Source organism: Pseudorca crassidens, chromosome 16, assembly GCF_039906515.1.
Source record: "Pseudorca crassidens isolate mPseCra1 chromosome 16, mPseCra1.hap1, whole genome shotgun sequence".
Classification (NCBI taxonomy): Eukaryota; Metazoa; Chordata; class Mammalia; order Artiodactyla; family Delphinidae; genus Pseudorca; species Pseudorca crassidens.
The window spans coordinates 16,497,518-16,519,831 of NC_090311.1; the positions used below are offsets into that span (position 1 = coordinate 16,497,518).

The 22,314-nt window shown below is 36.8% G+C and overlaps 2 protein-coding genes across 3 annotated transcripts in view; one reads left to right on the forward strand and one right to left on the reverse strand.

Annotated features, from left to right (window-relative positions):
• The window catches only part of NHLRC2 (NHL repeat containing 2), a 63,084-nt gene extending 61,730 nt beyond the window's left edge, over positions 1-1,354 (reverse strand). The window contains exon 1 of the mRNA XM_067709341.1: positions 924-1,354. Within this exon, the coding sequence (XP_067565442.1) occupies positions 924-1,101 (178 nt within the window). The 5' untranslated portion in view covers positions 1,102-1,354. The remainder of the gene's footprint in view (positions 1-923) is intronic.
• On the forward strand, positions 1,288-22,027 carry DCLRE1A (DNA cross-link repair 1A). 2 transcript variants are annotated; one of them, XM_067709339.1, is made up of 10 exons: positions 1,288-1,597; positions 2,119-3,245; positions 5,155-6,846; positions 8,285-8,418; positions 9,243-9,361; positions 12,249-12,389; positions 14,100-14,245; positions 15,026-15,180; positions 20,288-20,429; positions 21,433-22,027. In XM_067709339.1, the coding sequence occupies exons 2-10, from the start codon at positions 2,780-2,782 to the stop codon at positions 21,591-21,593; spliced, it is 3,156 nt and encodes a 1,051-aa protein (XP_067565440.1). In that variant the 5' UTR covers positions 1,288-1,597; positions 2,119-2,779; the 3' UTR covers positions 21,594-22,027. The 2 variants fall into 2 exon arrangements, with proteins under 2 accessions (XP_067565440.1, XP_067565441.1); XM_067709340.1 differs by lacking the exon at positions 1,288-1,597 and adding an exon at positions 1,649-1,784.
• Positions 22,028-22,314: the final 287 nt, after the last annotated feature.

A 22,314-nucleotide genomic window follows, 5' to 3' on the forward strand; every position in this document is an offset into this window, starting at 1 on the left:
GAGGCAAAGTTCCAATAGACCTCCCATGAGATACTGAACCCTGCCACATCTAACCAATTAACTATACATGTGGTTTCAGTGTCATGCCAGGAGGCACGCCAACACCACCAGTCAAAACAATGCCAGTCCCAACCAAAGAAGGTAAAGTTCGGTTTCATTTATCATAGCAAGATGAGCTTCACAAACAGCACTGCTGGGACTATCAGTTCCCTCGTGCTCCAAACATTCACAGAGCCAGGATTCAAACCTGGAAACTGGCCATAATTGATTCAGATTTTTAAAATTACAAGCTTCGCGACTTTGAACGGAAGAGTGTGACACAGTTAAGAAACCGGCCGATGCAGTGCGGGGGAGTGCGGGGGGGGTGTCTGTATAATCCAACTCTAGCCGTTCTCAGTTGTGAGGCCCTCGGCAGACGACTTAACCTCCCTGTCCCCGGGCCTCAGTTTCCCAACTATAAAATAGGACTAAGAAGAGCACCTCAAATAGTTTGCAGAGAGGATTAAATAAGATAATACCCTTGTGTTTAGGGCTGTGTGCGGCCCATAAGAAGTAATCAATAAATGGAAGCTAGGATGATGCACAAAGATGATGACGATGCTGGGCAACCAGACTGAATGGGCACGGACACTGGAATCACTGCCAACAGGGGTCACGAAACAGGGAAAGTCTATTGAGTTAACACACGGCCCGGGCAGATAGGGAGGAAACAGAGACAAAGATGCATGTGCCCGCCCTCCACAAACCCCCGGTCCGCCGCCGCCGCCGCCGCCGCCGCCTGGAGACTGAGGCTCGGCTGGGCGAAGCGCCTCTGCCCGGCGCGGCCGCAGAACCACGCCTCGCCCACCGCTTCAGGGGAGGGCGCCGTCCCCGAGGAAGGGGAGGTTCCGGGAGGGGTCCCCACCCCGAAGCCAGCCCCTCACCTTCCGGAAACTCGGGCACTGACAAGTCCTGCTCCCAGCCGTCCACCTTCTGCAGATACTGGTAGACCAGGCTGTCCTTCTCCTCCTGGGTGACGGCATCGAGCAGAGCGTACTCCAGCGAGGTCTGAGCCGGGAGCAGGCCCGAGAGGCTGCAGCTCCGGGCTCCGGGCGCCGCCATGTTCTCTCCGGACGGTCCAGAGGCGGCCGCAGAGCCCGCGGGACGGTCTCGTTTGGAGGGAGAGGGACTTACGGTCCTCTGGTTTCAAAACCGCACATTCGCCTCACTCTCCACCAGCCCCACTCCACGCTCACAGCACTTTTTTCAAATGCTAAAGTACAAATTGACGCAATTCCCCGGCGCGTAATTAAACTACCGTCCCAACCTACCCCGCCCCTTCTAAATCTTCTCGCCGCAGCTGAGCCTGGACATTCAGAGCGCCAGATTCAACACGGAAAAGGCTTCTGGGCCAGCGTTCTAGAAGCTCCAAGAGAACAATTCCCCAACCTTCACTTTGGAAATTAGCAGGTTTTAGAACTAAAACAAAACAAAATAAATCCGTAGGATTTTAAAGGGCCCCAACTTTTTTTCTTTTTAAAGTCTCACGTTTAGACCAGGATCAGCTGATTCGACACAGCATTGGGAACGCGAAGCTGTTCCCGCCACGGCACGAAAGGTAAAGGAGTAGGCTTTTTAAAGTTGGGAGTGACTAGCCAATGGCCTTGGCTTATATGCAAACGCTGCATTTTGTTACCCTGCAGTGCTGAAAGTGCGGGTGCGAATAGATTGTCAGCCAAGCAGGGGGAGGGGGCACGATGGGAGCGGACGCAGCTGGAGCTACTCCCAAGGCGCGAGGGTGGCAGGTGGGCGACCGCGGGGATCCCTGAGGGCCCGGCCTCTGTCTTCAGAAGTGGAGAGCACTGGTGGCTTTTGTGGAGCGAGCTGTGCTGGCAGCTCCCTCGCTCCCTTCCCTGGAGGGGGTGAGGGCCCACTCCGCTGGCCTTGCAGCTTTTAATGCCCAAAGAGGCGGTCGAGCCGGTGGGAGGCATCAGGCAGGTGAAGCTTGGTTTTGAGGCTGCTGGAGAGAGAGCTGATCGCCTTCAGGCAGACTACCTCTGGAGTCTGGATATAGGAGTGTGGGTGGCCTCAGTGCAAGCACAACTTCACGTACTTGAATTTTGTTTGTTCATTGTGCAGTGTTTGTTCGTTGCCGCTGGAGGAAGATACTGGATTGACCCAGGGAACTGAAGTTGTCGAATATCCACCAGTCACGGATAAGGGCGCGTTTTTTTTTTTTTTTTTTTTTTTTTGCTAATCACACACATTTGATTATGGTGTGACTAGTGTTACTAGCAAACTGAAGTAGCCATTAAGTGTTTGGAACACCTGCTGAGCCAGTTGCCCAGGGACTGTGGTTGGGTTTGTGAATTATTTGGACAATTGTCCAGTTGAAAGAGAGCTGACAGGAGCTTTATAACAATTTTACGAAGCTCCTTCTAAGATTGAACTGTTAAACCTATACTTCCCATTGGGTTTAGTGTTCAAAGTATTACTGACACTAATTTTTATGAATCAAGTCCTGGAAAAAGCCAAGATACCTGAATCGAAATACACACAATGGAAAACTCAGATGTTAATTTTATTGTGCTATAAATGAAACAGTAGGTGTTCTCACGTATAAGGTTTGTAGTTTGCCAATATATTCATTATCAGAGCTTTAAATTCCCATCAAGTTGGTGGGTTTTCTGTTACTTTTTTTTCCTGAGCAAAATAATTCCATTTAAAAATTTTGTAACAAGACATAGACCCTCAATTTACTTAAGATTAGTGCTTCTTTAATGATCAAAATCATTTTGCCATGTTAGAGGATGCTTTTCTGGAACAAGACATCTGGGAATACAAATCCAAAAGAAAACCCAAACAAGTACATCCAAATAATTGCTCTGAGAATATTCCAGAATCTGTTGAGAAAGCAACAGATGGACAATACCAGTCAAAACGAAACAGAAATAAAAAAAGAACTGTAAAAGGTAAAAAGAAGGTTAAGGCCCCCGAAACGTGCCTTGGAGAAACAGACAGTCAGACTTCTGTCGCTTCCAGTCAGAACTCTAGTTGTGGAGACGGTATTCAGCAGTGTCAAGACAGGGAGGCCACTCCAGGAAAGTACTGTAGGACTCACAAAAACAAACACGTGTCTCCGAAGATACGACCAGTTTATGATGGGTACTGTCCAAACTGCCAGATGCCTTTTTCCTCGTTGCTAGGTCAAACACCTCGATGGCATGTTTTTGAGTGTTTGGATTCCATACCAGTCTCCGAAACAGGTAAGATTCCAAAAAAGATAGTGGACTCTAACTAGTCAAAAAGACTTGCATTAGGCCAGACATATCAGTCCAGTGAAACAAGCCAGGTAAGCAGTAAACCAAAAATGAGATGAGATGCTCAAAGTATAAATGACTTAACCGTAGAAGGAAACAAGGTAATGCATTGTTACGCTTCTTGTGAAGGGTAAAAAGATAACAGTAAATTCAAGTTGCAAACTTGAAAACAGTATAAATGCATTTTACTATTTCATAAGAGTCCCTAAAAATCTGTGATTTTTCATAAATGTTAATTGAGCACATATTATGGTAGATATTTTCAGCTGCATAAGGTAGGTGGTATTGACATCTGATAGATGAGGGTTCTTAAAAGCTAACCAACTTGCCCATTTTGTTATCTTTTATGAAACAAACTTTTAGAGAATCATGAATGTAGTCCAGCCTTCTAAATACGGCTGTGTTGGGGTCATCATGCTAATGGACAGAAAGAAGAACTAGGAAGGAGTGTTTGGTTATTAAGATTCTAATAAATAAAATTGTGCCAAATGAGAACTGAAGTAATACTATGTTTCTGTTATCATTTAAACTATATAATAAATATCATGTTTAATATGTAGAAAATCCTACTTGTAGTATATGGAGAATGGATGGTTATTGATGATTTGATTATTTAAAAGTTATATATACCATACATAAATTTTTAAATCTCAAAGAATCAAAATTCATTAAAATAAAAATAATATTCAGTATGGCTTTCGTGTTAACTATGATTCAGAAGACGTTTTATTATTAACTTCTAGTTCTCATTTTAAAGTACTGCATGAAGATGCAAAATAACTTAAAAAAAATTGGCACCAGCCTTATACAACCGAGAAAGCCTCATCAAATGCTAGTAATTTGTTTTTCAGTGGCTTGAAAGTCAGAAATGGCAGCTGGAATCCCGTGGTGAGCACTCAGGGTGAAATATCTTATAGATGAAGCTACCTCAAAGAGTTTTTCTCTTGGTTTTTTCACTGATTAAACTCCTTTGAATGGATAATCTCAGGTGGATTCTTCTTGAATTGAATTTTATTCTATAACGTATACTTTTATGAGGTGGGTTTTTAAGCAATGAAGTCTCCAGTTTAATGTGACATCTTTTTGCGGGGGGAGTGGATCATTTTTTGACAGGCCTGAAAATGAACATACAAGGGGTAGGGTATGCCAAGATGCTTTACAGACTGTTTCTCAGTCATAAAGGTATGACAGGGAATAGTTTCCAGATTATTAAAGCCTTATTATTAACCAGTTTATCAAACTGAATTTCAAATCTTAGAACAGAACCTAAAATGTTTAGAACAGCTCTAATTAAGATTGCTATTACTGTTTCATATACAGTGTGAATATTAAATAATGGAACCTAATTTGGTACTGCAACTGTCATACATATGTGTTGCCTGATAAGACAAAAATTGAGGTAGAACTTTGGTCTGTGAGAGACATACCAGCCTTCTCTACTCTTTATTGCTTGAGCAATAGGGACGGAGTGAAACTGATGGGATCAATTTGTAGCACCTGGTTCAGAAATACCTAGTTCAAGCATGACATGCATTTTGGAGGAGCTCATATTTGTGAAAGTTTTTAGTGGGGAGAAAAAGGTGTTAGTCTTAAATTTTGGGGGGGAAGAGAGTATTTGAAAAGAAATTTAAAAGAATATATTGATTTAAAAATAATAACTAGCACCTTGCAAAACCATACTGGATTACTGTTACTGTGTGCTGATTTTTTGTTTATATAATGATAGCTATTGTCCTAAGGCCTCAAAGTTGGACTGATGACTTTCCACTTACATGTTAATTTATAGCGCTAATACTGTCAAAGCTTAGTCTGTGCTTTGATCCGGTAATACTTTTTTCTTTATTAAAATTTTCAGAGTGTCCTGATGCTCTTCAGTGTTCCTCAACAATTCCTTCTCATTACAAGAGATACACTCATCACCTGCTAGCTCAAAGCAGGGCTGGTAATAGTCCTTTCAGCGATCCATCCCATGAGTCAGGTGGGAGTTTCAGTGAGACTAATTCAGGCTTTCTTTGTAAGCGTAAGGAAAGATGGTCTCCATATCAGAAACAAACAGATAACTTAAAAAAAAATGTTTCAACTGATCCCTTGTTAGTGACACAATGTCTAAGAAAATCTCAGTCTCCAACTGAAACTAATAAAAAAGTTTCCTCTTCAACAAATAGCCAAACTTCCCAACAAGTCCCACAATTTACAGAACTTGTTAATAATGACAAACTGGTAGGATTTGGTTTGCCTCCTGCTGAAGAATTAGACAGTCAAAACAGCCCAGAACACATAAATTTGACATTGCCAGAAAATGACTTTAGCAACTGTGAAATCTCCTATTCTCCACTTCAAAGTGATGAAGAAACTTATGATACAGATGAAAAGCTGGATGATTCACAACAGGAACTATTTTTTACAGAAAGCTCTAAAGATGGCAGCTTAGAAGAAGATGAAAATAGCTCCACTTTGTCTAAAAAACTCCATGACCCTTTACTGAAGGACCAGGAGGAGAGCTGCCCCGAAGTGGATAGCTTCTTAACTCAGGATAAATACGATGAAGAATTGTATAAATGCAACACTCTAAATGATTCGTCTCAACTTACTTTGCAAAATAAGAGTATTATTTTACGTGATGATCCAGCATATACTGATGATTTTATATTGTTTCCACCTGCATTAGCAGAGAGGTTTACTTCTCCTAGTTGCCAAGCTACTAAAGCAAAACCTGATGAGCCAGAATTTCACTCATCTCAGTCAAATAAACAGGTAATTGAAGAATCAGCTGTTTACAATCAAATTTCTCTTCCCTTACTTAAGGGTAAAATGTCAAAACCTTTTGAAAGCCAGGGAGGGGGGTGTCATTCTTTCCAACCAACCCAAAGTAAAACTAGAGAATTATCAAGTAAGAATTTCAATGCTAATCACAATACGAACTCAGCATGTTTCTGCAGAAAGGCATTAGATGGTATGCTGGACAGTAAAGTTACAGCTTTAAATACAGCGATATTTTCTAGTACACCTACTGCTGCTAAGTCTTTGAAAATATTGCTATCTGACCCTAAGTGTAACGCATCACAACCGTCTACTAAGGTAATGAAGCAAATGGATATAGGTGTGTATTTTGGACTACCACCCAAGAGAAAAGAAGAGAAATTGCTGGTGGAAAGTGCATTAGAAGGGATGAACTTAAATACAGTTGTAAGTCCTAATGAAAAGAGGTCCCGGCAGCGCAAGAGGAAAACAGAAAAATCTTTAAGTGATTTAGAATTAGAGGCAAATAATTTAAGTGAGAGTCAGCCCTCTGTGGAACTTTCTCGTAAGAGGTCACAGCATCAAAGAAAGAGACTTAAAAAGTCAGATTCATTGCAGGAAGGAGTACATCAGAAGAATTCAGGTCACCGTAACAAGACAGAACCTGGAACAGTCAAGTTAAGTAAAGACAGAGTCTTCGTAAAATCAGCTCATGGCAGGCTGCAGAGAGGGAACACGAAAATCCCAGAGTCCTCGAATGCAGGAGAATTAAGGAAAAGGACATGTCCATTCTATAAGAAAATACCTGGTAAGTTGAAATATCAAGGCTTCCTATATCTACGAGGATGCAACTTTTTTGTATTACATGTTCATTGCCCATGTTATGTGTGTGTGAAACAATTTTTTTGTGTGTTTACTTTTTATACCTCATTGACCTGTAACAGACTTTTTTTCCTATTTAATCTTTTTTACTCCAATTCAGCAAACTTTTATTAAACATATTTTATATATAAGGTACTATACTATTTAGATAGATATTACAGATCTGACAAAGATTCATATAGATCAGCTTAATACAGAAGGAGGAAAGGCTCTCTGTAAGTAACCATAATAACAGCTTCTAAGCACTTAAGAAAAATGCAAGTACTAAATAGCTTCGAAGAAGGAAAATGTCACAGGTTATGCAGGTCATAATAAATGCTAAACATTTTTAAACCATATCATAACTTAGTTTCTCAGTCTTTTCATGTTCTTATAATTTCTCATGTCTTCATAGATGAGTTAGTAGAAAAATGTGTCGTAAAATGAATTTTATTATTGAAGAAAACAGGTACCCTTCTTCTGAAAAGGATATAAAACTGCCCAAATATACTTGGTTTCAGAAAAAAATTTTAATATGCTTTTTTGATATTCTAAATCTATTCAGTATAATTTGTTCAAAATATTTATGTAAAGAAAAGCATTTATGTACATCATAGTACCAGTTCTGTTTTTAATAATTATTTTGATTAATTTTCTGTATTTTAAGTGAGCCCAGAATTAGTGGGCCACGTGTGGATAGGTCTCCGTAGAATTGTGGAGGTATGTTTGTGTACCTGCATATCACAGTCAGCGCACTTGTTTTTTCTCATGAACAAATTTCAGAACAGCTCAATCTTTTTTATTTATTTTTTTCATTATTGCTCCTCTAGGGAGCCTGTTTAGGCTTTTTGTTTGTTTGTTTGTTTCCCTTCCTCCTCCCCACCTCCCACAATGAAATTCAAATACTACAGATACCCTGTTTATCTGTTATTGTACTGTGGCCCTTTGGAGGGCCATTAGATTATTTTTGTCCCTTAGGAGCATACCAATATCACCCCCATTGAGAATTCATGTTTTAAAATAAAGTTAGCATTCTCCTTTTGCTGTTTTGCAGAAGTAAAGGATTTTAGGTGCCCAGTAAGTATTGTGAAAACATTCAGCAAAACAAAAAAGTAACTCATTCGTAGCTAGTATTTTTAATTTTTTTGTACAGTTATTCATTAAAAAGCCTATACCGGGATATTTAATGGAAACTTATAAGACTCATTTTCATCTCTAGTATCACCTTTTGCTGAATTTATGTGGTGTAGATTTTTAAATTAAAATGTAAAGTTAAGTTGGAAATGAGATGTAAAGGTGTCAGAGGGTTTGCTATATAAGCAAATTGGGTTGCTTTTACTTAGTTAGCTATCGCTCAAGCAGCTGTGTTGGTGTTTTCATTGTAGGAACTGGCTTTACAGTCGATGCCTTTCGGTATGGATTGGTTGAAGGTTGCACGGCCTATTTTCTCACACATTTTCATTCTGATCATTATGCTGGATTGTCTAAAAACTTCACGTTTCCTGTTTATTGTAGTGAGGTAAGTTTTAGTATTCTAAATCCTGAATTTGTAGAATGCAGCGAATTTCTAACCAGTCTGGTTAAAAAAAGGTAATTAAGATTGTAAGATCTATCATTCTTCTAGAAAATATATGAAAAAACAGACTCCACATTGAGATTCTAAAAGTAAATGAGTTATTGTCAATAGTTACAATAGATTTTTTAAATTATGCTTTATTATGTGGAAACAATAAAAGGTGAGCATTTTAATGTGTATTACTAAGGGCTTTGGCTAGAATTTGATTTTATCCTCAAGCATTCTTGAATTATCTTCTTTTTATTAATGAAGCAGCTGAGGCTTGGAGAGGTTAAGTGGCATGCCCCAAGTCACAGAGCTAGTAATGGCAGAGCCAGAATTTGAATGCAGGTCTGTCTCATTTCAGAGCAAGGCAGAGGGAAGAGGAGAGAGCCTTCCAGGTAGAGAAGAGTTTGTGTAAAGGCACAGACACCTAAGAAGTATGCCCATTCCAGGAACTTCAGATAATTCAGAATCACTAAAGACAAGATAGGGAATAACAGGAGATAAATCCACAGAAATGGGTAGGGGCCAGATCATGAAGGGTTTTGTATGACATGATGGGGATAATGGACTTTTTACAGGTGAGGGAGCATCAGTGACAGTGTTTAAGCAGAGTTGTGACACAGTCATTTTAGAAAGTTCTTCCTGGCATTCTGGAGGGTTTACATGAGTATAAGTGGGAGAACCAGGAGATTATTAAGATATTTGGGTTCTAAACTAGATATGAAATAAAAGACATATTTAATGTTTTAATGTATCAGCAATAAGCACATCCTGTTTTGCAGATAACTGGCAATCTGTTGAAAAGCAAACTTCACGTGCAAGAACAATATATCCATCCATTGCCAACAGACACTGAATGTATAGTGAATGGTGTCAAGGTTGTTTTGCTAGATGCCAATCAGTAAGTATTAAAGTTACCTTAGTAATACCCTATTTTTAAATATTCAAAAGGAAAACACATTGCATGGTTATTTAAGAACTTTTTATTGGAACTATTATGCTTGATATTTCATAAATATCTTATTTAAGTAAGATAAGAAACAGTTAAGTAAAGTGTGTTTCTCCTTTTGAAAAAAAATGTACCCAATTACAGGATCAAAGATTAAACACAGAGAGATTCTCTAAGTGTTCTCTAACCCATTTTTTAATGCAGTTTAAATTACTATGCTTTACATGAGGCTCCATCTTATTTTTTTTTTAAATCTTTTAACATATTGCTGCTGTTCTTTAAGAGATAACCTTTTGCCATTTTCTTTAATATCACTTACATAAATTAACAGCTGGTACAAATTAACAGCTGGTACTCCATTCAGATTCTAGAGGGTTTTTTTTTTTCCTTTAAGAAATCCTTTAGGTTTTTGATACTAAAGTCTTGGAAGATTTTTTTCTTGGAAATTGGTTTTCTTTTTCCCTCATTTTTTTAAATGTAAAGTACTGTCAGGATTCACATTGCCAAAATGTAACTGTCAGTCAGCTATGCATCTTTGTAATTTCCATAGAATGTTAGCCTTATGTCCCTTAGAGATCATAGATGCCTAGAGAATTAAAATTAAGACTAAACCTAGGTTTCCTAAAATCCAGGCTTGTTATTTTTTCCGGTTGCCTATAAGTTTTTGTCTGCTAACTTCGCTGCTGTTTATTGTTTTAATCACCAATTATGATAACTCAGGTTCTGATTTTTTTTTTTTTTGGTCAACTTTATTGAGGTACAATTTACATAAATAAAATGGACCCATTTTAAATCTTTGCTGAATTTTGACAAAAGTAAACACCCATGTAATTCCCACCACAATAAAAATATGCAAAATATTCCCCACCACAAAAGTTTTCCTTGTGTTCCTTCCCAGTCAATCCCCAACCCCGACTCTGACCCAGGAAACCATTGATGTGTTTTCTATGACTGTGGATTAGATTTGTCTTTACTAGGGATTCATCTAAATGAAATCATATAGTATCTTCTGTTTTGTATCTGGCTTCTGTCACTCCTCATGTTTTTGAGATTCATTCATGCTGTTGTGTGTTCCTTTTACTTACTGAGTACTATCTATTGTATGGACACAATACAATTATTTTTTCCATTCACTTCTTGTTGGACAACTGATTTTTGTTTATTGATCTTGTGTCCTGAGACCTTGCTAAGCTTGCTCATTAGCTGTTGTAGGTTTTTTGTAGATTCTTGAAAATTTTCTACATATGTCATCCACAAATAAAGATGCTTTCGTTTTACTTCTTTCTTTCCATTTAGAATGATATTTTTTCTCTTATTTATTGTACGGGATTATGCCTTCAATACAGTGTTGAATAGGAGTGATGTGAGCAGACATATTGCCGTGTTCTCGATCTTAAGGGGAACGCTTTCAGTCTTTCTCCGTTAAGTATGATGTTTGCAATAGGGTTTTCATAGATGCCTTTTATCAGGTTGAGGAAAATCCCTTCTATTCCTATTCTGCTGGGAGTTTGTAATCGTGAATGGGTGTTGAACTTTGTCAAATGTTTCTCTGGCATCTTTTGAGGTGATAATACAACTTTTGTCCTCTATAATGTTAATGGGGTAAATGACAAAGATGGACTTAAACCAGCCTTGCATTACTGAGATAAACCCCACTTGGTCTTCATGTATTACCCTTTTTCAAAATATATAGCTGGATTTGATATGCTAATATTTTGTTAAGGAATTTTGTGTCTGTTTTAAAAAGTATATGGGTCTATAGGGTTTTTTTTAACTACACTTTTGTCTTATTTTGATATCAGAGTAATACTGCTCTCATGAAATATTCCTTCCTCTATTTTCTAAAAGGTGTCATGTAGTAATTATTATTATTTCTTCCCTAAGAGTTTAGTGGAAAATCTCTAGTGAAGTCATCAGGGCCTGAATTTGGGAGTCAGGGAGATAAGGGGAAGTTTTTAATTACAATTGTAATTATTTCCTGTGTTTTCCTAGAATTTAAAATGAAAATTCTCTGTGTTTCGGCAGTAATTTCCAAACCCCATTGTGTCAGGGGTCCCCAAGACCACCTTGAGGCTCAGTGGTTCACCAGATGGACTCACAGGACACAGAAAAGCTGTTTTATTTGTGGTTACAGCTTATCACAGTGAATGGATACAGATTAAAATCAGCAAAGGGAAAAAGGCAAATGGAGGCAAATCCAGGAGAAACCAGGTGCAAGTTTCAAGGTGTCCTCTTCTAGTGGAGTGGCACAGATGTGCTTAATTCTCCCAGCAACAGTGTGTAACAACACATAGGAGGTGTGGCCAACCAGGGAAGCTCAGTTGAACCTTGGTATCCAGGGGTTTTATTGAGGGTCAATCATGTACACATGCAACACCCATGTTGATTGACCTGGGGTACTTAGACGCCAGTCCCCTAGAGCAAAGACAGATATTCACCATAGATCACACTGTTAACATAAACTATCTTATCAAACTAGTAACACATGGCCCAATGTGTCAGGCATACAAAACACTCTTAGCAGGCAGAATATTTCAAGGACTCTAAACTTATCTCCCAAGGGCGAGCCAATGACTATTCCTAAGGACAGGCCTTTCTTGGGGACCTGTGGAGTTTGCACAACACTGGCCTGCTGAATTAACCCTTTCCTGCACACCATTTTTTTTGTGTGTGTGACATAAACTTCCTTAAGTTAAAATGCTACATACCTTTGTAGTACAATGCTATGTCATTGTGGTCAGCTAATAAAGTATATTAATTTGTTGATATTGAAATGAACACTCTTTCTTTAGATGCTTTGCCTGTGTTAAGAATATTCCTTTGAAATGTTTGTGTTCAGCTGTCCAGGTGCTGTCATGATCCTTTTTTATCTTCCTAATGGTTATGTCATACTACACACTGGAGACTTCAGAGCAGATCCCACCATGGAACGTTCTCTTCTTGCAGGCCAGAAAGTCCACACGCTTTACTTAGATACAACGTAAGAGAAACTTTGTTTGTGTACTTCTTTTTTCCACCAACAGCATTTGCCCTGCATGAATAATTTGAACTTTTGCTTAGGTAATCAAAATGATGGCTTACTGTCTAATTATCATTTTAAGTATTAGGTGGATGCTGTTTGAAAAAATATATACTTAAGAACAAATTTTGGATTGCATGGCTTAACTGACTCCAGCTCAATTTTTTATGTAATATCCTTTTGAAAATATGGTTTATGTAAAAACCTTGCTACTGAAACAAGGATGAAAAATTCGGGAGCAAACTTTAGGAAAACGCCCTTTAAAGTTATCCTTTCAAAGTGTCTGTAACTATTAAGCATGATTGTGAAGAAAAAAACAGAGAATGAGATTCTGTCTGAATATTCAAACTTACTTTGTTCCTTTCTCCAAAAGGTAATCTATAAGTGGCAACCTTGAATTCCTAAGTGCTACATAATGGTATAAGCTATTATCTTCTTTTATATATTGAAATACCTCATCAATTGGTCAGAAATTATGTTAACCATTTCAACCTGTTTCAAGAAGAAGTGAGTTTGGATGGCATATCTTAGTAAGAGATGGTCTTTCCACAACCAGTTTTCTAATACTATAGTTAATTCTTCCATTCACCTAAATACTAGGTGAACTAAGAAAATAATTTTTTTTAAACTTTGTTACTTAATTCTACATACAATTCTGGATTTCTTTGTGAGTATTTATAGGAGAAAGGACTAAGTCTTTTCTTAATAATAAGAATTATGGCTGAACAGCAAAAACAATTTTGAAAATTGGAAAAATATTTCTTTAATGTGTGTACTTTATGAGATTTTTCGTGAAAAAGTGCTTAATTTTCATCTCAAATATCTATAACTAATAGTGTTAATTTTTCATTGGGTGTTACTGTATTGAAGTAGACCCAACTGGATCTGCTGTAGTCCCATGATACTATATATATTTCTATATCTCCTAAAAGAAAATGACAACCAGATGAATATTAACTGTTTGATTTAATGCTACTTCACCAAATTCATGTTCAGTTTCATTATCTTAAAATATATATATATTTTTTGGGCTTCCCTGGTGGCGCAGTGGTTGAGAGTCCACCTGCCGATGCAGGGGACACAGGTTCGTGCCCCGGTCCGGGAAGATCCCACATGCTGTGGAGCGGCTGGGCCCGTGAGCCGTGGCCGCTGAGCCTGTGCGTCCGGAGCCTGTGCTCCGCAGCGGGAGAGGCCACAGCAGTGAGAGGCCCGCGTGCCGCAAAAAAAATATATATATATATATATGTATATATATATAATTTTTTTAACTAAATCAGAATTCTTTAGTCCAAAAAGATAATCCCTATAAATCATATTTCCTTTGATAGGGATTGGGGTTAAAAAAAAAGATATTAAGGCTTATAATTCATAGCTAAAATAGCTACCTAGAAATATTCTTGAAGGAAAAAAAATGCAGTTTCTTTATTTGAGGGTTATAAAAGAAATAGAATTAAAAAGGTATATTGAAATGTATAGTTCCATCATAAATAATCAATAGCTGGTAACAAATATTTTAACCACAGGCACTGGTGAGATAACTGCGGTGGTGTTAATGTACTATACTGCTGTTGTATGTAATTTTGCTAAAGCTTGTTTTCTAAAATAGCATCCAACTTAATGCTATGACTTTCTTGTTGTTCTTTTAATAAGTACCATATTTCCATATTACAGATATTGCAGCCCAGAATACTGTTTTCCGTCTCAGCAAGAGGTTATCCAGTTTGCCATCAACACTGCCTTTGAGACTGTAACTCTAAACCCACGTGCTCTTGTTGTCTGTGGCACTTATTCTATTGGAAAAGAGAAAGTCTTCCTAGGTGGGTGGTAGCTGTAGCTAATTTACTGTATTCTAAAGATCAGATTCTTTTTGCATAAAGCCCTTTCAGGCTCTGTTCTTTCAGTTGATATTTATTTCCTGAAACAGTTCAATATTACCTTTGAGGTTGAAAGAAAAATTTGGTAGAGTTTGATTCATTTAAATTTTGAAAGCCTTAACTTAATGGAAACATTTGATAAGTATGTTTACGGTAGCCTTTATATCTGCAAAATGTTTATAGAGCAAAAGTCCATGCTACATTAGTATTTTAGTGAACTTTGAAAGATGACTAGTGCATAGGTCTTTCACTGCATTCTTTGATGATAACCATCAATTAATTATTTTAGAGACCAGTTTTAGTTTTTGTTCCTAAATGATTTTTGGATATGTAACTGTAGTTTGTCTATATAGTATTGTACTATTTTGCAAAGTACTTCCATTTCTTCTTAACTGTGGTCCCATAATGTCAAACATTAAGACGTGAAATGATAAAGCTAAGGTTTTAACTCCTCCAAATTTTGTTTTTTCCCTCCCTCTAACTCTTTCCATACATCTTATGCAATTTTTAAATACTAGGTCTTTAAAAATAAATTCTTGGCTTTCTCACAATTTATTCCACATAGTTAACTGACAAACCTGTTCAGCCTTTTTGAGATATTATGGCAAAAGTGTGAATGTTTTGAATTTCTTTTAATTTGGTTAAATTCTTATTTTAAAGTTAAGTTGTAATTTTATTTTTTTCATAAGCTGTAATTTTACTATTTTTAAACTTTTCCTTTAGCCATTGCTGATGTTTTAGGTTCAAAAGTGGGCATGTCCAAAGAAAAATATAGCACATTACAGTGCTTCAATATACCAGAAATTAATTCCCTCATCACTACAGACATGTGCAATTCGCTGGTTCACCTTCTCCCAATGATGCAAATTAATTTTAAGGTAAGCATTCAAGAGACATGTCTTTTTAGGATGAACTAGAAAAGGCAATCTGATGATTGTAAACTAGAATCCCATTTTACTTGCATTTAACGTAGAGGAATTCAGTTACAGTGGAGTCAAAGTAAACTTTGCCCTAGAAAATTTTTTAAGTGGAATTTTAAATGTTTTAAGTTTGTGTGTGTGTGCAGCTGTATAGAGTAATTCATATGCCCACCAGGCGTTTAAGAACTAGAGAACTGTCATAAAGGAAGAAACAAAAATAGAAAAGTGTGCAGCTCTCTGGTCATTCAAACATTCTGAGATTGTTCTCCATTCTTCCTGGATGAGTAGGGAAATGAGTGGAGAATTCTAGGGAGTTCTTACTTTTCTTCAGGTCTATTCTGTATAATATTAAGCCACTATAACATTGATATACGTTGAAAATATACTGGTGAGGATTAAATGAAACAGTAGAAGTGAAAGAGAAAGTTCTAGTGCTAGTTCTGAGATATAAATTAAGATACATATGACATGACCTCCCTGTGATTTATGGGGGCTCATTTGTCAGATTTATTCAGATACTAAGATTCATTCCATTTACTAACGTTTTGACACCTTGCAATGGAATACATCAAACCTATGTATTAAAAGTAATTCAGGGCTTCCCTGGTGGCGCAGTGGTTGAGAATCTGCCTGCTAATGCAGGGGACACGGGTTTGAGCCCCGGTCTGGGAGCATCCCACATGCCGCGGAGCAACTAGGCCCGTGAGCCACAACTACTGAGCCTGCGCATCTGGAGCCTGTGCTCCGCAACAAGAGAAGCCGCGATAGTGAGAGGCCCGCGCACCGCAATGAAGAGTGGCCCCCACTCACTGCAACTAGAGAAAGCCCTCACACAGAAACGAAGACCCAACACAGCAAAAATAAATTAATTAATTAATAAACTCCTACCCCCAACATCTTAAAAAAAAAAAGTAATTCAGAACATAATGTACAACAAAAAATATGTTTAATTTTGCTATAATGTTTATGAAATAACTTTTATGGAGCTTTTTGAAATAGCTTAGGTGTTGATTACTGTATCTGTCTTATAAATAATAACACTTACATTGTGTAAAGAAAATTAGGATTTTAGTTCTGTCCCTTGAGTAAGGAAATTCTCACTGATGTAACTACTCTTTTCATGAGATTATGGTAAAAATTTTATGGCCTATTTTCATGAGTATATAATTCATAAAAATGTCTAGGATAATCAAGTCATAGTGTTGTCCATTGGTGTTTAAGCCAGCTTTGCAAACATATGTTAAATTTGAGAGGCATCCAGTTTAATGGAGGCTAATGAGGATGTTGGTTAATTATAAAATGAACACTGATATCCTGCGGAGGGTATAGCATATTTTTATAATTTTTATAAAGATTACTTCATGCAATACAGCCTTATTTCCTGCTAACTTAGTTTCATTTGGACAAATTATCCATTTAGGGGGACAAAAGGGGTGGGGAAGTAAGAATATTATGGAAATGAAGGGACTAGACCTTTCCAAGAATAGTGTTTAAAAGTGCCGTATGCTGTGGAGAGGTCGTATGAGGAAAAAATGACCTGCACAAGAACTGTTTCAGTGAAGTGATGTTGGAGAAAGCCAGTGACAGCAGAGGGCTAAGGAATGAATGAGAAGGTGTACAGATGGCCAAGGAGCACATAAAAAGAGGATCAACACTGTTAGCCATCAGGGAACTGCAGATCAAAACCACAGTGAGACACCACTGTACACTCACAAGGATAGCTGTACTAAGAAAGACAGTGCCAGTTGTTGGTGAGGATATGGAGAAACTGGAACCCTCATGCGTTGCTAATGAGATTTTTAAGTGGTGCAGCTGCTTTAGAAAGCAGTTTGTTAATTTCTTTCAAAGTTAAACATGGAGTGACTATATGACCAGCGATTCCAGTCCTAGGTGTATGCCTAGGAGAATTGAAAACATGTGTCCACTTCTACACAAATGTTCACAGCAGCATTATTCATAATAGCAAAAAACTGGAAACAACTCAGATGTCCATCAAATGATGGATGGATAAACAAAATGTTATATATACTTAAAATAGAAATATTCTTCAGCTGTAAAAAGGAACGAATTACTGCTACATGCTACTATATGAATGAGCATTGAGAACATGCCAAGTGAAAGAAGCCAGACACAAAAGGCCACATATTGTGTGATTCCATTTATATGAAACATCCAGAATAGGTAAATCTGAAGAAGTAAGTAGATTAGTGGTTTCCAGGGCTTGAGGGAGAGGGAATGGGGAGTGACTGCTAATGAGTAAAGTGTTTTATGGAGGGGTGATGAAATGTTCTAGAATTAGAAGTGGTGATGGTCATACAACTTTGTGGCTATACCAACAACCACTGAACTGTATGCTTAAAAAACACCCCAAAACCTGGCAGTTACCTGCTTTGAAGACAAAAAACAAAAAAAGGAATATCTGAAATCGTTGCCTGTATTATTTCCATTGTTTGTCACAGGTTGTTGGTATTGTTCAGTAGCCCTTCCCCTTCCTCCATGAAAGTGGCCAGATATTGATGACATTTTTTACAATTTCATATCTTCAGAACACAGACGGAGCAGAAGCTGACAGTTACCATAAGACTATATTTTAGTTAGTACTTAAAGCCAGTTTTTTTTACCAGCCAAAAATAGTTTTATCGTATCAGAGCTAATGACTTTTTTGTGAAAATGTAAACCTGATACAATTGTCAGGGTTTCTAAGGCAGGCTTGAAAGACTTAGAAACCCTATAAATAAAACCATTCGTGCTACCTAGTTCAACATCCCAAGTTCATATATGTAAGTATATAGTTTACTATCACCTCTGATTTAAACCTTATTCATGGGATGTGGCAAAACATTATAACAGTAATGTTATAAATGATTATTTGCATACTGAAAAAATAACTTTAGGGGCATCTACTGAATGCATTTTAATCACAAACTGGTTACCACTAAACAGAGAGACAAGTCATAGATCAGGGACTTTATGTTGACTAAATGATAATAAAATTCCTCATGATAGTAGTTCTGCAGTTGTGGTTAATGAAGACTAGTGGCTGTCAGCAGTCTTCTCTGTGTGTTTGGCTTATATGATAATATCCTATGTTTTTGTTTGTGGTACAGATTAATGTTTTCATGGTAACTCTAATTTGTCTCATGAAAAGCATGAAATTACTTCTGAGTGGGTTCTCCCGAGTGTTTTAACAGAGGCAAATAAGAATGGATAAGTTTGATGACCTGCATTGATAGCTGGACTCTCAGTTTATGATATTATGTGTTTAATTGCGCTAAACCTGTTTCCTATTATTTCCTTTTCTTTGTGAGGACAGGAAGAGAGAGGGATTAGTAATTAAGCAAATAGTATTACGATAGATCTTAGACTAAGTAAGACAAAAATCTGAAAATTTGCAGGGCCGGGGTTATGGTAATGAAAACTTAGTTATATAGCTATATAACTTAAACTTTTTTTGGGGGGGTAGTAGTTGGTAAGAAATATGACTGTTTAATGGTAGGTATACAAATTAATAAAAGATCATTATTTGATGCAAAAGAGAAATCAAAGGGTTATTATTAATTTGTCAAGTGAAATCTTAATGTCTGATAAACACAGTAAACTGTTCAACCTTTAAATAGTAATCAAAAAGAAAAATTTTTAAAAAATGATGTGTTTGTCTTCTACCAAATTGGTGTACTTTTAAAAAAGGTAATATTCCTGTGCTGAGATTTAGAGAAATTGGCACTCTTCATCCACTTGGATAATAATGGAAAAGAGGGTAAATCCTCAACTATCTCCATTTCTAGAAATTTATGCTAAAAAATGAGTCCTTTCTGAAGAGATCAATCTGTAAGTTCCTAGGTGCTGATGGTATAATAGATGATGAGAGTCTTAAAAAGTTAGGAAAGGGTAGATGGTTTCCATTAAAAAAAAAAAAAAAAAAGACTCAGAAGGTGGTGTTTATTGATGTCTTCCCCTTAGGCTGTAAACTTCCAAAAGGTGAAGGCTGTGTCTCACCACTCTGACATCAGCACCTGGTGTTAATACTGGAACAGATATTTATTGAACAAATGAATAGATGGATGAGTGAATTTGTCTTTATCATTTCTTCAGAACTTCCTACCAGCATCTTTTAAAAATTCAGTAGAGTATGTATGGTTAAAGAAGAAAAAAAAGACTTCTAGAAATCCAAGATGTTACTATATACACTTTAGGTTTTTTATTGTTTTAAATAAAATTAAAATTTTATTATAAATTTACACTAAGCCTTTGACACTCTGGGTTGAATCTTTAGCCCAAAAAGTATTAGAGTTTTTTTGTATCCCTCTTGTCATTGTTACATTTATCTGGATTTCTCTTATCTTTCAAAGGTTGAACCTTTGTCATTGATTTTCTGAGAATCTTACCTAATGTCCTCACTAATGATGACCTCACTAATGATGACCTCAAGATTTATTAGCATATTACTTCTGATCATAGCACTGTGAAAAGTTTTGAAATTATTCTAGTTCATGCATAAAGGGTGAAAAGGAGTAAACACTTGAAAAGGGAACACTAGATACTATGCATCTTAAAATGTATGTCTGAGTTGAGTATAATGCCATTATAAAGTTATTTCCATATTTTATCCATCTGTCAGACCTCTACTGGTGTATATGTATGAGGATATGTTTGGATTGATGTTTACCAGTGTTAGTATCAGTATCTCTCATAAGGATAGTATTAGATGCTAGTATCTCTAATATCCTAATAATTGTAGGATTTGGAGAGGTGTTTGTTTTGTTTGTTTTTGGTAGCTATCTGAATTGTAATTTTAAAACACATGATTACTTATCTTTAAAGTTGCCTCATCTTATTTTTCTCAGACTGTACTTAAACTTGTTTAACTTAGGTAAGTAAAGGGGAAAAGATTTTTTTTTTCGGTGATTTTATTTTTGGGGGGAGCACAGCACTAGGTTTTCCAAGTTAATGTTCACCAAGTGAAAACTCCGTGACTGTGCCAATGTAACATTTTAATCATTCTGTTTTATTCCATATAACCCATCTTCACTGACCATTAAATAAATATCCTTTTTTTATTTAACAGGGTTTACAGAATCATTTGAAGAAGTGTGGTGGGAAATATGATCAGATTTTGGCTTTTCGACCTACAGGATGGACGCATTCTAACAAGTTAACTAGTATGGCGGGTATTATTCCCCAGACCAAAGGAAACATTTCAATATATGGTATAATTATTCAATTTTTTTACTCTTAATGTTTGTAATTACCTTACATTTTTTTTAAAAGCAGTAAAACTAAGATCCAAGGAAAAAGAGGCACCAAAGAATCTTTAATAATTTAACAGGTTCAAATCATTCCTCATGCTCTACACCTGTATCTTTAGTATGTTGTAAATGCATATAAGGGAGTATGACTAGTAAATAGACATTGACTAATACAGATCAGTCTGTATGTGTGATCAGTGACATGTAGGGGAGATTGTAGAACTACTTGAAAGGAGGGGTGGGTAGTGCCATTGTGTTCTGGAAGTTTAAATGACGCTGCGACATCAAGACAGGAAGACAGTGGATTAGATGTGATGACAGCAAGAGATACAGACTTGACTTTAATTTTTTCATCTTTGGAGGATGTTTACCATTGTCCTCAGAGATTGGCTTATTACAATAATGGCTGACGGAAACATTTTTGGATCCTAGTTTACTCAAAACAGGACCCTTTCTCCCTCTTTCTCTGAGGTATTTGATCTTCAGTAAAGAAGATGAAGAGATTTTTAGTACTTCATTTTTTTTTTTCCTTTTTATGCGTACAAAGCTTGGGAATGGAATCTGCTTACTTGCTGTGGAAATCAAGAGTCTTCTGCTTGTCATTCTTTAAATTTTACTCATATTTCTTCCAGAATTTTCCTGAAATCAATAGCTGGGCAAAGTGCTTAAAGGGAAGAATTGTTTAAAAAGAAAAGCCTACTTATAAATAAGAATCTATAGAAATGCCTATTATTAAGTGTCTACATAGCAAAGTAATAGAATTTTTTAATGTTCAAAAGTTTTTGTATCATTTTAATGTTTATTATTTGTAAAAGATACTAGCAAATTTTGTTATCAGAAAAAAGCACCAATGAATTTTTGGCAAAAATACTCTGGATTGCTTTCCTTTTCTCTTTTATTTTATTTTGGGCTTGTGCAGTTTTATTAGTTTGATTTTTAGTAGGCACTGTCTTTTGTGTTGCAGGGATTCCTTATAGTGAACACAGCAGCTACCTAGAGATGAAACGTTTTGTTCAATGGCTGAAGCCGCAGAAAATCATACCTACCGTGAATGTTGGCACCTTGAGATCCAGGCGCACAATGGAGAAATATTTTGAAGAGTGGAAGCTGGAAGCTGGATATTGATGTTACCTCAGAGGACTCAGAAGTAGTTAAGTAACTTAGGCCTAGCTTGTTAGTAGTTAAATCTTCAGTGATATGATATTTCACTTTATGTGAAAAACCTCATGAAGGTCATTCATACAGCTTATTTTCTCATTTACGTTTGAATAACATGTTCACAGTGCAGGACCTCTCAGCATCATCAATGATAATTGAGACTGGTCTGCCTAGTACCCTTGTTTCTTGCCCCTCCCTGTGGGGCTGTTGTATTCCGCATCCAACAGTAGGAGCGTAAACATAGGCAGGTTTGGGGACCAAAGGATTCATGATAATAAACTAGATTGAAAGCATTATATGTAAGTAATTACGTATCTTTAAAATTATTTAATATGGGGCATATTTTTATGAGATAAAGCTTTTCTATGATATGTATACTTAAATAAAAAATTGATCTTAAATTTGCCATAGTGTCGTTTGGTTTTTAGGATTTATAACTGACATTTATGCAATCTTATAAAATTTCAGTGACAGTAAGTCAAAATTTGACTCTGAAAAAGATGACTCAAAGAGACTAGACAACTACCCAGTAAATGATGGAGAAAAGTTTGCGGGAATAATGTTTATCTGAATTGTTTACTCAAGACATTAGATAAGTAAAAGTTTAGATTGCAATTCTTTGTTTGTTTGTTTTTGTTTTTGTGGTACACGGGCCTCTCACTGTTGTGGCCTCTCCCGTTGCGGAGCC